Source organism: Phodopus roborovskii, unplaced genomic scaffold (genome assembly GCF_943737965.1).
Source record: "Phodopus roborovskii unplaced genomic scaffold, PHOROB, whole genome shotgun sequence".
In the NCBI taxonomy this organism is placed as follows: Eukaryota; Metazoa; Chordata; class Mammalia; order Rodentia; family Cricetidae; genus Phodopus; species Phodopus roborovskii.
In genome coordinates this window covers 5,610,085-5,625,361 of record NW_026126407.1, presented here as the reverse complement: position 1 = coordinate 5,625,361, position 15,277 = coordinate 5,610,085, and the positions used below count along the sequence as shown (strand labels likewise).

Here is a 15,277-nt window from a genome sequence, read left to right as displayed (position 1 = left end):
GCTAGCAATCTTTCACTGGGTTCCATTCCTTCGTTTTCCTTCAATTCTTCTTTATTTCTCAACTCTCCTTCTATGATTTAGGTGGGCACATGTTCAGAATTTTCTACAAAGGAGTTAGCATAAAGCTCAGGGGTAGACTGTGTGCTTAATATGAGTTCAAGTTTTAGTAGAGAAGAAAGGGAGGGAGAGACAAAGGGCGAGATAAAGGAAAGAAGGAAGGACTTTAGGAAAGACTGGACCTTGCTGTTGATACCAGCAACAAAATCTGCTGGCTACAACTATACTGGCTGTGACCCCAGGTTAGGGGGAGATTTAGAGTCCCCAGGACTTACCAGGCTACATAGTGACACTCAGCTTGTAAAAGCACCCCCTCAAATAAAATTGCACAAAATCATGTCTGTCTCCATTCCTCTAAAAAATTTAATAATTAAGCTGTAATATCATGGCTCCTACAGCTTTCAGTATACCACCTACAGATCCTTAAGTATACAAGCAATAAGTCTACATGTAGATATTAATAAGATATTAACATCATTTAGCAAATTCAGCCATTAAAATACATTCTCTTTAAAAAATAAAAATAGGGCTGGAGGATCTGAATTGATTCCTCTGGTCCCACGTGGTGGGCGAAGAGAACTTACAGCTGCCTTCTGACTTCCATTAGAATGTTATAGCACTTTCCCTCTCATAATAGACAAGTGTTAAAAAGATCAACCCTGCAATGGTATTTATTAATAAACATATAAAAGACTATTTTAACATGTTAAGTATACATGCATATTTTACCACAAAAGCAATGTAAGTAAAGTTGCTTGGGAAAAGGAAATATCTCCCACAGAAATCTTAGAATTCTACACTGGACATTGTAAATGGAATAACCTTTCTTAGCTTAATTTCTAAGTCATTCAAATTATCACTAGAGCCTTTCTCACTGAAACACATTTAAACATCATTCTAGCTGAATTCTTCTGTGACATAAGTTTGAGCATTGCATTTTGGTGAAAAATCCATGTAGCTGTAAAGAAGAGTGAATTCTGTGGGAGTATGAACAAGTAGATAAGGTATGGCCACCATGACTTAGGGATATGATACGCAGAGATCTCTTGGGAGTGAAATGATCCCATGTTATCTACGGTTGTACACCCAGCTTCAGTACACTCTTACCTCTGCGTGACACTTACATTGTCTTGGGTTTCGGAGTAAACTCCTAGTGGTATGTGAACTTTGATCATAGAATGTTTCCAGCAAGGCCAGTGTCCTCTGCCGATCCAAGACCTTCACCTACACAGAAAGTTTGCCTGTAGTAGCTGCAGCAGATTTAAAGCTCTTCTGGTGCTAGATCATGACTTTCTGAGTAGTTTAGCATTATGACCACTACCAACTCCACCATTATCATGAAAATACAAACTACAGCATCAAAATCCATAAGATGGATCTTATATCAATTTCTCCTATTTTGTTACATCTCAAAACACTTTGGGCTTAATGGATATTTAACAAATATTTGTTGTGACTGGCTTTACTTTATGAATTCAATGCACAGTCCTCAGTTCTTATCTAACCTGACTTGTGCTTGTCATAGAAAACTGCTCCTTACTTGTTCTTTTTGTTTGTCTGTTTTGTTTTTTTCGAGACAGGGTGTCTCTGTGGCTTTGGAGCCAGTCCTGAAACGAGCTCTATAGACCAGGCTGGTCTTGAACTCACAGAGATCTGCCTGCCTCTGCCTCCCGAGTGTTGGATTAAAGGCATGTGCCACCAATGCCCAGCTTACTTGTTCTTTTATACTTGATTTTGAGAAAATTTTCATTATAGAAAAGCATAAAAAATGATAAAGCTAACACCACCTGTGATCTTAGTAGCTGGAATTAACAACTGTTTAAAGTAGCTACAGGGTTTGGGAGATTGTTCAGTTGGTAAAGTGCTTGCTTTTTATGCACAAGGATCTAAGTTCACTTCCCAGAACCCATACAAAAGAGCTGTGTGTGATGGTGAGTCCTTGTAATCTCAGCACCTGAGAGGTGGGGGCAGGTGGATCCCTGGGGCTTCCCTAGCCAGCCAATCTATTTGACTTGGCAAGTTCCAGCCAGTGAGAGACTCTGTTCCAAAGAAACAACAAAAAGAACAACACCCAAGGTTCTCCTTCAACTTCTACACATATTAAACATGCACATAAAAAAGCATTTACAAAAGCATATTAAACTGGTAAAACATGTGTCATTTGCCATTTAAATTGTGTTTTTGGAAGGGGATTGAGACAGGATCTTGCTATATAGCCCAGTATGGCTTGAGATTTGTTAGGTAGCCCTGGCTGGCCTGGAAGTCAATATCCTCCTGCTTTGTTTTTCCAAGGTCTGAGATTATGGGTGTTCCATACCATGTCTAGCTCTAAAAGTGATTTTTGTTTCTTCAGCATTGGAATCTAATTTATGTACATAAATATATTTTTATTCATTTTAGGGGCCAGAGAAATGGGTCAGAAGTTAAGATTACTTGATGCTTTTGCAGGTTCAGATCCCTGCACCTACATGGCAGTTCATAACTATCTATAGCTCCAGTTCCAAGAGATCCAATTCCTTTTTCTGGCATAGTCCCTGAAGATCACATGACCTACTGTCTTCGCATCTGTAGGCACCAGGAATGCATGTGGTGCATTTACATATATTCAGACAAAATATTCATACATGTAAGGTAAAAACTAAAGAAATCTTAAAAAAAGAAGTATATTTTACTCATTTTAGCTGCTATGCAATATAATATGAAAACATTGTAATTTCTTAGCATTCTTTTATTAATAGAAATTAGGTTGCTTCTGGTATTTTGAGAAAAATATGCTGTGATGAATAATCTTATATATACCTCCTAGTGTGCATTTAGATACATTTTTATAAAGTGAATATGTGGAATTACTATCAGTTTTGCTTGTAAATGGGTCTGTCCTCATTCCCTTCTGAGCTGTGGGACTAATAACAGGGCTAATGCCAGCTGAGAAGTAAAGGAGACTAAGATGTCCCCAGTTCCCCCAACCTGTTGTCTGACCACTGGGGGATTCACCCAGACCCAACAGGTAGAAAGCTTTAGGGGCTCCAGCCAGCTGGGCTTAGTCCCTGAAAGTCACATGGTCTATGATCTTCCCACTGCCATTTTCCCATCTTCCTGTTCAGTTCTGAATTGCAGCTTGATTCTAAAACAGCACTCACAGAGCTTCTCCAGAAATTTCTAGCTGGTTATTTATCTCATCCCCATAGACTCCTTTAGAATTTTATCAGTTTCCCAGCTCTGGATTCTCAGGCCTCTTTGAAATTCTTTACTTCTTTAACCCCTTGTAGTAATTCTGTAACACACTCACACACACACACACACACACACACACACACTCACACAAAGACACTCACACACATACACAGACACACACATACACACACATACAGATACTCACACACTTCCTTTCTTTCTAATTTTCAGTTTGTTTGTTTGTTTCGAGGCACAGTCTCTCAATAGCCCTGGCTGATCTGGAACCACTATATATGCCAGGCTGGCCTCAAAATCACAGAGATCCACTAGCCTCTGCATCCCCAGGGCTGGAATTAAAGGCATGTACCACCATCGCCTGGTTTAGTTTCCTTAGTTTCAACAGTGTGTTTACTCAAGTTTTCTTCTTTCTAGAGGGCTGGGGTACTTCTATGGTACTGCTACCATCTCCATTTCCAGAGACCTTCCGCCTGTTCCTCCTCATCTTCTCACAGTTTCTGAAGAGAGGTTCTCATAGAGCAGTCTCTCCCTCAGCCCAGGTTCTTGGGAGAGCTGGTTCAGATTATTTGACTGGATAGTAAGACCAGTTGACTTCCTCCCTGAGCCAGCTGCTCTCGTCCTGTTCTCTGCATGATACTCTATGCTGGTTCAGCCATAGATGCTTGTTTTGGAGTTTGGAGATCCTGTGTTCTGGAGCTGTTAAACTTTGTTTTTATTCCAGTATCTTCCTTCTTTCCTCCCAAGTGCTAATAGTGATCTCCCAGACAGAATCTTAGAAATCATCTGGGATGTCTAGAAAGATACACTGCAAAAGGCCAGGCAGGATTTTGTATTTGGGGAAGTTTGAAGATAAGATATCCTGACCTTATAATACAGCAAATTTAGCTTTGCTGATGGTGACCTGAAATGAGAATCTGGGTCTTTCTAGAATCTGATATGTGATCACCGCTTCTCCTTCAACCGCCACAGCCAATATATTATCATTCTTAGAGCATTTCCTGAACAGGTTCAATATCTCTCTGTGTCTCTCAAGAACAATTTCACAAGAATCATCCTACCACATATAGTTCTTGTTCACTAAAGCTGTTATTTTTATTGGATAAAAAATTCCAGAATGGGCTCAGTTGTTAAAGTATGTGTGTGTGTGCACACACACATATTATTTATTTAAATATACATATTACTATGTATATTGATATAGATTGTTTTACAAAGACACAATAACTATTAACTTTCACTAGGAATGTTTGGGAAAATGTTTTCTCTCTATTGAGCATACAGTGATTCTAAGGATTATGTGTTAGTATTCTTTGTCCATATTTCTTCAGGTGTTTATATGGTGTCCTGCCATTAGGTGCCAGTCATGGTGCTTGTTTGAGTATGTGGTATACAGACATCATGTTGCTTACTCCTTGGAAGTTTTGTAATGGCTCTTACTTTCCATGCCCTGGGTGGCTTTATAGAGATATTCTTTGAACTTCTCTGCACAGGTTACTCCCTTCACAATGCATACTTAGGAATGCTATCATTGGCTGTCACGATGAACAGAAAGTGCTCTTGGGTCTATTACTTAGACCACCTTCTGCTGTCCTTAAAATCGCCCACCATGCCACATCCTTGAACTTTCCAAATATTTATAATGTTACTTTCAGCCTCCAGCTCTGATTAGGACCAAGGTAGTAACCTAACTTAGAGACCCAGACACCATCTAAGTTAGTCCTAGTCTCTAGCCTCCTACCACCAGCTGGCCCCAATTTCCTAGTAAGACATAAATTGCTCTGATACTATTTTTTATATTATTAATAATTCTTCCTTGGTCTGGGATTCTCTGGTCTTTCTCAAGAAGCCAGTATTTTTATATTAAAATCCAGATTTTCTAAATATTTGTTTCAGCCACTGCTGAAAAAAAAATAATCCATTCAGAAATTCAATTGACTTTTGTGTCCTGGATTCAACCTTCCTTCCAAGATCACCACATGACTGTTTAATGATGGGAGGAAATCAAGGAGCACAAGCAAACCACTACTAATTTCTCCAAATAGTATCCTGCATGTTGACCATGGCACTTGAGTTGCTGTGAAATTAACTGGCCAACAGACAGTAATTACCTTCTAGGCATTTTACCAGGAAGTAAAAATCATGGCACCAGAATAACCTAGCAAGTTCTGACAAAGAGGCACTGTAACATGAAAAGTAAAAGACCCAGAGACAAATATTGGAGTTCAAACTTCAAGCTGAATATCAGAAAAGCAAAGAAGCTGGCCACTAGCTTCTTACCACTACCTTAGGCTGAATGGGCTGAACCTGTCTCCATGAGCTCTCACCAAGCCCCAGACTGTAACCTTTCCTTAGTGTTGCTGGAGAATGAATGCCTTTGTCTCCTATCCATGTATCATCATCAGAGCCATGAGCTTCAGTAGTAATTGTATCATGGATCCAATCCTCTAAAGGTGCTGATTTTGCTTTTATTTTAAAGTTGTAATTATCCTTTTGCATTGAGCATTTGCATTCACAAAAGCTGTAGTTTCCATTATTATTTTTCTAGCTTCTGTATCTATTGACTGCTAATGACAGTCTTTGTAAGAAGTTCATGAATATAAAATTTTAAGATCTAGCATAAGGGGATGGAGAGACTGCTTAGTGGTTAAAAGCACTGGCTGCTCAATCATGAGGACTAAGTTCAAATCCCAGCACCCAAGTAGAGTCACAAATGCCTGTGACTCCAGTTCCAAGGGTCTAAACCCTTTCTGGCCTCTGTTGGCACTTACATACACAAAAGATAGACTTAGAACAAGTTGAACATGCTGAAAAGCAATGCCACTCAAGGTGTGGGACAGGGTGGGCCCATTCAATAATAAGAAAGGTTCAAACACAGGTGTACAAAATCAGTAGCTGATAAGTCAGATTTTAATCAGATAAATTAAAAGGCAGATTGTACTCTCTGTGTTTCTTTCCTCCCTCTGTAATCCATTTCATTTTTAAATGGTGGTCAGTGGGCCACCATTATCAAGCCTGACATATCAGAAATTAAAACATCACTAACAACCATCACATCAAAGCTAGTCCCTCACAACAAATAGTGTGAGAAGTGAGCTCTCAATGTCTTACCTACCTTACCAGTGTCACAAAGCAGGAAGAGCTCAGCAAACATCTGTCTCTGCATGTCAGCTTTTATGATCTCCCGGAATTCTTCTGCACAGTGGCAAAGGTGTTTAAGTAGTTCCTCAAAAACTTCACTTTTCAAGTCTACAATGTGTGCAGAGATGTACTACAGAAAAAAGTGGGATAAGTTACTTAAAAACATGTTCTTTATTTGGGTTTTCCCAATGGTTTTCAGTCCACATACACAAATGATATAAGCTAGAAAATGTTTCCACATCATTTGCTTATCATTCAAAGTGTTTTCTTGCAAGTGCCCATCTGTGGACTTGCCTTAGTTTCTTTTCTATTGCTGTGAAGAGACACCATGAAATTAAACCAGAGAGATGGAGAGAGATGGAGAGGGAGAATGAGGGGGAGAAGGAGAGAGAGGGAGGGGGAGGGAGGGAGAGGAAGAGAGGAAGGGAGAGAGAGAGAGAGAGAAAAAAAAAGAGAGAGAGAGAGTTATGGTCTATTCCAAAAGCCCTTGGATCCCGAGCCTTTCTCATTCAGCCCTACTAAGTTGACTTCTAATTCTTGTAATTAATATGTAATTAACATGCATGTGAAAAAGTTCCATTTTAGTAATTTGCTACCAAAACAAGTCATTTGTTTTAAATAGAACATGTTCCTTATACATTCACGAGCACATTTAAAGTATTTTTCTTTCTAATTTATTTTTATTTTATGTATCTGAAAATTTTTCCTGCATGTGTGTATGTGTACCACATGGATGCCTGGTGCCTTGGAGGTCAGAAGAAGGCATCAGATCTCCTGAAACTGTGAGCTGCCATGTGGAAGCTTGGAATCAAACTTGGGTCCTCTACAAGGGCAACAAGTGCCTTAGCCACTGAGCATCTTTCCAGCTCAACATGAGCACATTTAAAGCTGATTGTTCATCTTACCTAGGCACATTTAGAATGCAGAATGTAAAAGACATGTTTGGGGTTAGATAGATGTCTCAGCAAGTGTTCTTGCTTAATCATGAGGACCAGAGTTCGAATCCCAGCACCCATATCAGCTGTCTCACAAATGCCTGCAAGCACCTCCAAAAAAATCTAACACCCTCTTGTGACATCTGAAGGGATCCCCACACATGTGTTTATACCATTCCACAGATGGAGACACTGGCACATATACACATACACTTTTTAAAAAGATGTATTGTACTTGTAGCCACATAAATGAATTATAAACTATTACTCGACTTGCAAAAAAGGTTGCTTGCTTGTTTAGAAGCAAAGTCTCACCTTCAGCCAGGCCTCAGATTCCTTTGTAGACAAGACTAGCCTTAAATTGCTGAACCTTTTACCTCCACTTCCTGACTGCTGAGATTATAGTTATAACCTACCATACCTGGATTCTGCTGTGCTGGGGTGTGGTAGGTACCATTCTACCAACCCAGCTATATCTCTACCACCAGCTGTCATTATTCTTGATAGGTCAATGTGCCACACAGTTAAGTTCTTATCTAACTGGAGAAAGCAGAGTAGTACAAGGGGTTAAAGTTTTGTCTGGGTTCAAAGCCCAATTTCTAATTTTTCATTTACAAAATGGGTATCACAGTAGCAGTTATCTCAGAGGATATGGTGAGGTCACAGGAATGTGTGCACAGTATGCCCAGGATCTGGAAAATCCATGTAATAACTTTATAGCCATTTTTCTAGTTTACTCCACAGCTAATTAAGAAATTGATGAATGTCATTTCCTTTATAGAATAAGACAGTCCCTTCCAGTGGATAGAAAATATATTCTTAGAGGAGGAGAGCTAAATGAGATCAGTGATTTTTACAGTGTGGTCCATACACCGACAGCATCACCTAAGAATGTGCTGGGAATACAATTTGGAGCTGTGCCCTGAGTTACTGCATCAGAAATCCTGGGGTTGAGATCAGTCTATGTTTTAATAAGCCCTGTGGGGGATATAGGTTTACTAAAGTATGAGAACCATTGAGCAGGATAATGCCAGGTAATTGGTCCTAATTAGTTCAGTATGCTAAGATTTTATTGTTTAGTACTAATGAATCTTTGCTTGATTAATAGACATTTTTCTAATTTACCCATATTGTAGAATTATTGCATTTTTTATATTGTGGGTCGATCCTCTAATATTAAAAAAGATTGGTTCATGATAAAAATATCTCTTTATATTGTATTTAGCTTTTGGGAATCAATGCTAAAACTGTGTGAATTTTTGGGGTGTGGGGATTCTACTGAATCAAGAATTAGCTAAAAACTTCTGTCTGAAAGAAAGTTCAACACCCTGGATTCATAACCTATGGATTTTCAGAGTGAGCATATTCTAATTATGAAATGTGTCAGTTATATAACATAAAGATTGCCAGTCATCCACCTAACCACAAATTCAATTCTAAATAGAACAATTAGGAAAAGTTAAATGTCTTATAAGAACAGAGGAAAAGTAAAAATATTTGGGAGCCTTTGTGTTTTTATACCCTTGCAAAGGATGACTCAAAACAAGTCTTTAGTAGAGCTTAATGACTGTCACTTTAAAAGCTCTGTGAGCTGTTTAACATATGAATGGCCTTTTGTCAAGCCACCTCTCTGAGCCAAATCTCAAAAAATAAAATAAAATAAACTCTCTCTGGGTTTTTCTATTCTTATTTGACATTGAGAACACGGCAAATGTCACATTTAATAGATTGGTAGCTGCAGTCATGAGTCTACTGTGTTGGGCCATCAAGAATCATGCTTATTTAATTGCAGAAATAATGGAGAGTTTAGAGTAGCCAATGCAAGAGCAATGGGAAAAGAACCATGCTTGGAAACAGTCTAGCTGAGGTGGTAACTTCCAATTTGTATCTGTAAGCCTTGGTAGTTTACGAGGAGTCTGTAAACAAGGTGTAGATTATGTTTGTGATCAAGTATTGAGGAAGTGGTTTGTTTGTGCAGACTTTGGGCAGAAATCTAGCTCTCTGGTTTCAGAGGAAGAGTTTAAAGAAGAACAATTACTAAGGGTTGGGGATACAGCTCAGTGGCAGAACATTCATTCAACACACACAAGGACATGGGCTTGATCCCAAACACCATATACAAAAAGGTAATTATAGCTAGTTCTACACTAAGCAGTACTACTCTTGAATCTTGTCTTTTCAAAACTCTCTCTAGCAAATGAATTAAACAAAGGCCACATTTAACACTCGGTAAAAGTAAAAAAAAAAAAAAAAAATTGACTAAAACATACAGCATTGCCCCTTATTAGTGAAATATAACAGGTAATGACATGAACTAGATGGTATTTCTCCTAAATTCCTGTTGCAGGCCTAATCCTTAGTATCTCAGAATATATCTGGAGATAGAGTTTTTGAAGAGGTAATTAAGTTAAAATGGGGTTTTTAGATGTAGGTCCTCATCTAGTGGGACTCCTTGTATGAAGAAGAAATTTGACACACACAGCTGGACAGATATGTAAAGGCACATGGGAAAATAGTCATCTATAAACCAAGGAGACTGATTATCAACATAAACCAAACTTGCGGACATTTGTCTCAGATTTCTAGCCTATAAAATTATAGAAAATAAAATTTTTGTTATTTAATTCACTCGATCTGTAGTTCTTTGCCATGGCAACACTAGCAGAGTACTACAGGTGATGAGGAATTGCTAACCAGTCAGTTCCTGTTATGTTTTTCTTACAGAAGAAGTCTGTCCAGGAAAAGACACACTCACTTAGAGGCTTGTTCACCCACCCTTTCTTATTTCTCTGGCAGAGAATTCTCTCCCCTCACCCTAGGTTTTCTCATGTATTTTTCATAACATACTTTTGCTGGTAACTTCTTCCAAAGCTACATAGCCTCCATTCTCCTATTCTACCCCACAATACCTCAGAGTACACGAGTAAAGAAAACAAACAAAAATAAAGACATTAATGAGCTACAGAGTCTAGAAAACCTTTGAGGTATAAAAGACCACAATGGGAAAAATTGAGTAGAACATATCAAGGAGAGATACAATCTTTTGGACACAGTTTATGAAACCTTTCACATCAGTTTGAAGGCCTCAGACTTAAATGATTGACATTAAACAAACCCATAAGAAAGGGATCACCCCAGAGTGAAATACCACTAAGAAGAGAATAAGACCCAAACAAGAGAATACAAGCAGAGGCATGGCCTTCTTACTCCTGGCTGAGGGATGCAGAGCTTCTCAGCATGAAGAATTGAAAGCTAATATCAGAGTTCTCTCACAAGTATCAATGTATGGATTATCCTTCAGCTCATTATTTAATTCAGGGATGGCCTCAGGTTGTCTGAAGCCCAAACTTACTGAAGGATGCCCCTGAGAAACCAGCCTTTACTTTACACTGTCTCACAATAATCAGGGACACAGTGGGTAATTTACATTTGCCTCTAGTGAGCAGTTAAGTGTGTGGCATCTCTTTAATAATCAGATGGGCCAAAAATTCAGGTAATGATGCAAGTGTAGGAGCCACACCGAGTGTTTCCCTTCTCCTGGGACTTCACTCATTTTAACCCTGAAAACCCCTTGGTCCATCAAACTCCTAGTCTTAGGTAACCAGAATGACTTGATATCCTGCTGTTGTTTGAATCTAAACATCCTTCCCTGGTCCCATCCAGCATGTACATGCATCCATGTAATTGCACACAGAGAGGCATAAACTCCTACTTGTACCTACAAATGTATTCAATTCCATTCCAACAGAATACATTATTGTGCTGTGCCTAATAGCTTGTGAAGCAGGAGACAATTTTCTCAGATGGTTATTTTGAAGCTTTTGGAGGGGTTAAAAAGTAAGAAGTATATTGTAGTCAATGAAGAGACATTATCTATTCTGAAAACAGATACACAAGAAATCAGTACAGACACATCTATGAGCTTTCATCCCCCCTTCCTGTGATTTCCCCTGTTGTGACTCAGTAATTGTCATTTTTCCAAACATATTCCATAGTGCCTCTGCTGGGTAGCACTTGTAGTTAATATCTTGTCTTTAAGCCTAATATTAATATTTTCCTCCAGTTTCACAAGCAGATTCCAGTAAAATGCCCTTAAAGCAAACCTCTGGAGAAGCAAGTGACATAAGTCAAGTGGCTTGTGCCTAGAAAACCACTAGTGTTAAGAGGCTGAGGTAAGAGGCTGGAGTTCAAGGCTATTTAGTGAGACCTCATCTCAAAAACAAAACAGCAAGTGCTCAAGACACTATCTGTGCCACACAGGATGGCCCAGTGGCTTTTTTGGTCAGATCATTAAATATTTTCATGCAAGGCTTTCTTTGTTGAGATGGGGCCTCACAATGTGCTACGGGTTGACTTAGCTTAAGAAACATTTTCTTGGGTTTTACCCAGGTAAGTGTTTTCTATAATTAAAGATTGTGTAATGTTTGCATTTAGGAAGAGGTGTTCAGACATGTTAGGAAAACTAGTGTTAACAGCTTTACCCAGCAAATAAGACAAAATTAATACACATAATGAAGGGAGATAGTGTAAGGCTGATGAATGCCTCATAGATTTATTAGCATTCTACATTATATCTTTGTCAATGGGGCCCAACCTAGTGTTCCCCTCTCAACCTTCATCTTTGAATCTTATCCATATACAGTTATTAAAAAATTATATCATATAGAAAAATGTGTTGTTTTAGTCTTTTCTGTAATTGTATTCCACGATAACAGCAGATAGAACAATGCCTAAAAAGTGGCAAGAAAGCAGCAAAACGGTTGGATATCCCACTTTATAACTTCTTCATCTGCATACACATTTACCAGTATTCCATAAAATTAGATATAAGGGGCTGGGGGATATGGTTCAGTTCCTAATGTGCTTGTTGTGTAAAGATAAAACCTTGAGCTCTGATCCCCACTACTCACACAAAAAGCAGAGTGTGACGGCATACATCTGTCAAAACCTTAGCACTGAGGAGGTAGAGACAGGTCATGGAGCTTGATGGCTAGCCAGCCTAGCCAATCAGTGAGTTCCAGGTTTAGTCACAGACCCTGTCTAAAGTCCAGGGGAGACATTCAGCGGTGAGTTCTGGCCTCCACACATGTGCCACAGCACAAAATAGATAAATGTAATAACAAGTTTTAAAGACTAAAGTTAACAATTATTAGCAAGGATGTGGAACAATTGGAGTCATCTTGTTGCCTGTGAGAATGGAGAACAGTCTGGCAACACTAGAAACACAGACCATGTCGTCAGAAGTACCCCTCTAGATAGACACTCAAGAAAAATGAAACCACCTATTTGTGTAAAAACTTATACGTGAATGTTCATGGCAGAATTTGTTCACAATGGACAAAGAGTGGGAACAACCTAAATGTCCACCAGCTGCTTCGAGGAGCTGCCACGCCCATCCCAAGGAGCACCACTGGCAATGTTTTATTTGGCAATAAAAATGAAGCAATGTGCTGAAAAATGACTGAACATAGGGAATACCACACATGTAAGAAATCAAAAATCACAAGCCAGGTGGTGGTGGCACACACTGTTAATCCCAGGGAGGCAGAGGCAGGCGGATCTCTGAGAGTTCAAGGCCAGCATGGTCTATAAAGTTACACAAAGAAAAAAAAAGTAAAAAAATCACATTGGGTGATTCCATTTACAGAAAACATCCCCACTAGGCAAAGCTACTGAGACAGAAATGCATTAGATGGTTTGGAAGACCATGAGGAGTGACTATTACCAGGTGTGGTTAGAAACATGAGTGACCAGGTTATGGGATGATGTAAGGGGAGAGTACTGGAAGTGGGAGGCACATATTTCAGGGTCAGGTAAAAATCTGTAGAAAGGGAATCTCCCAGAAATCTACAAGGATGACCTCAGCTGAGAAGTCAAGCAATAGTTGATACATAGCATGAACTGGCCATCTCCTGTGAACAGATTGGTGCCTAGTTCAATTGTCATCAGAGATGCATCATCCTGCAACTGATGGAAACCAATGCAGACCCACAGCCAAACATTAGGCAGAGTTTGAGGAATCCTGCAGGGGGAGAGGGGTGATTGTAGGAGCCAGAGGGATTAAGGACACAAGAAGACTTACATAATCAACAATCAACTAGCCTATGCTCAGCAGGGGCTCACAGAGAGTGAACCCACAACCAGGGAGCCTGCATGGGACTGACCTAGGTATTCTACAAATATGTTACAGTTGGGTAGTTTGTTCTTCTGTGAGACTCTGGGAACTGGGGTTGTCTTTGACTCTTTTGCTGATTTTTGGGACCCTACTCCTCCTACTGGGTTGCCTTGCCCAGACTTAATACATGGGGAGGTGCTTAATCCGACTGCAACTTGATATGCCATGTTTTGTTGACACTCATGGGAAACATGCCCTTTCCTAAACAGAAATGGAGGAGGAGTGGATTGGGGATGGGAACAGGGATGGGTGGGGACTGGGAAGAGAGGAGGGAGGAGAAACTGGGCTGGGATGCAAAATAAATAAATATATTTATTTTTAGAAGTGGTTACTCTACTTTGTAAATATACTAAAATCCATCAAATTGTATACCTTTAAATGGGCATAAGGTATTGTATAGTGGGCTGGATAATGGCCTAGAATAATCATCAGGACCCCGAACTTGTAAATGGCACCTTACACAGAAAAGGAGAATTCTTGTATCTGTGATTAAAAAAAGATTGTGAGTGGGGAAGCTACCCTGAATTATCCAGGTTAGCACTAATGCAATGATGCGTGTCTGTTTTCTCAGCAAGGTAAGAAGAGGCAACATGGCTACAGAGGCAAGGTCAGTGATGCTAGAAGTGACCAGAAGCTGGAGCCAGAGGAGCTGGAGCCCTGCCAACATCTGATAGTGACCAGTGATCTTGAACTTACAGTTTCCAGGTCTGTGGGAGAACAAATTTTTGTTGTTTTCAGAAACAAACTTTGTAGCAATTTGTTGTGGCAACAATAAGAAAGAAATAATGTGTGAATTAAATCCTAATAAAGCTCTTACCAATGAAATTTTTAATAGCTCCATAATTATTGTGCACTTTTGGTCATTTGTCTTTATATATTCTCTTGCAATGTGCTGCCATAAGATTTAAGAGAGTCCCATCATCTTTATAAATTTTATAAATATAATGTTTTACCATTTAGAAGTATAAAAAATAATTTTGATCTGATTGAATTACCTTTAATTCTGAAACCTACTCAGTTCTGTTTATTTCATTTGTCTCTTATTCCTTTATCAATTTGTTTGTATGTTTTGTCATTCTATATTAGGTGATTTGTTTATAAAATGGATACAGCACTATCCCCCATCCATTTTGAAAAGCTACAAACCCTGAGGTGGATGATTGACTGATTTTAAACCATTTTGGAAAATGGAATGGAGGTTTATTAAAAGCACACAATAAGTGCCCAATTTGAAATGCAAAAAGACTACCCATCTTAAAATTAGGGAAACTGTTTGTTTGAGCTGTTTTGGAGAATTCTGATTTTTTTTTTTTTTAAGATATAGCCTTGCTCTATATCTGGGACTGGCCTCTAATTCACAATTCTTGTGCCTCAGCCTCTCAAAAACCAAGGTTGTAGGCATGTAGCACCATGCCCAGCTGAGAATCTACATTTAAGAAGACAATGTTAATGAAGACTCTCTCTCTTGAAAATAACTAGGAGTCATTCCTACAAAATCATTATGATAATAGTGTTTTCCCCAAAATTTGAGAGTTGAAAGAAAGCAATGGTTAAGTACACTTGTTGCTTTCACAGAGGATTGGGGTTCAGTCTTTGACACCCACATGACATCTCACAAGCTTCTGTAACTCTAGTTTCAGAGGATCTGCCACACTTTTCTAGTCTCAAGAGCATCATGCACACATACAGTGTATTGACACAGAAGCAGGCAAACATTCATACACATAAAATAATAAATATTTTAAAAATGCCAATGATGCTACTTTGGCAATGGTAAAAT

At 39.0% G+C, this 15,277-nt stretch overlaps 1 protein-coding gene across 1 annotated transcript in view; it reads right to left on the bottom strand.

The window, feature by feature from the left end:
- The window catches only part of Efcab5 (EF-hand calcium binding domain 5), an 82,760-nt gene that overhangs the window by 41,314 nt on the left and 26,169 nt on the right, over positions 1–15,277 (bottom strand). Inside the window, exons 3-4 of the mRNA XM_051181585.1 lie at positions 6,362–6,517; positions 1,182–1,281 (exon numbers count right to left, since the gene is read on the bottom strand). Of these exons, the coding sequence (XP_051037542.1) occupies positions 1,182–1,281; positions 6,362–6,517 (256 nt within the window). The remainder of the gene's footprint in view (positions 1–1,181; positions 1,282–6,361; positions 6,518–15,277) is intronic.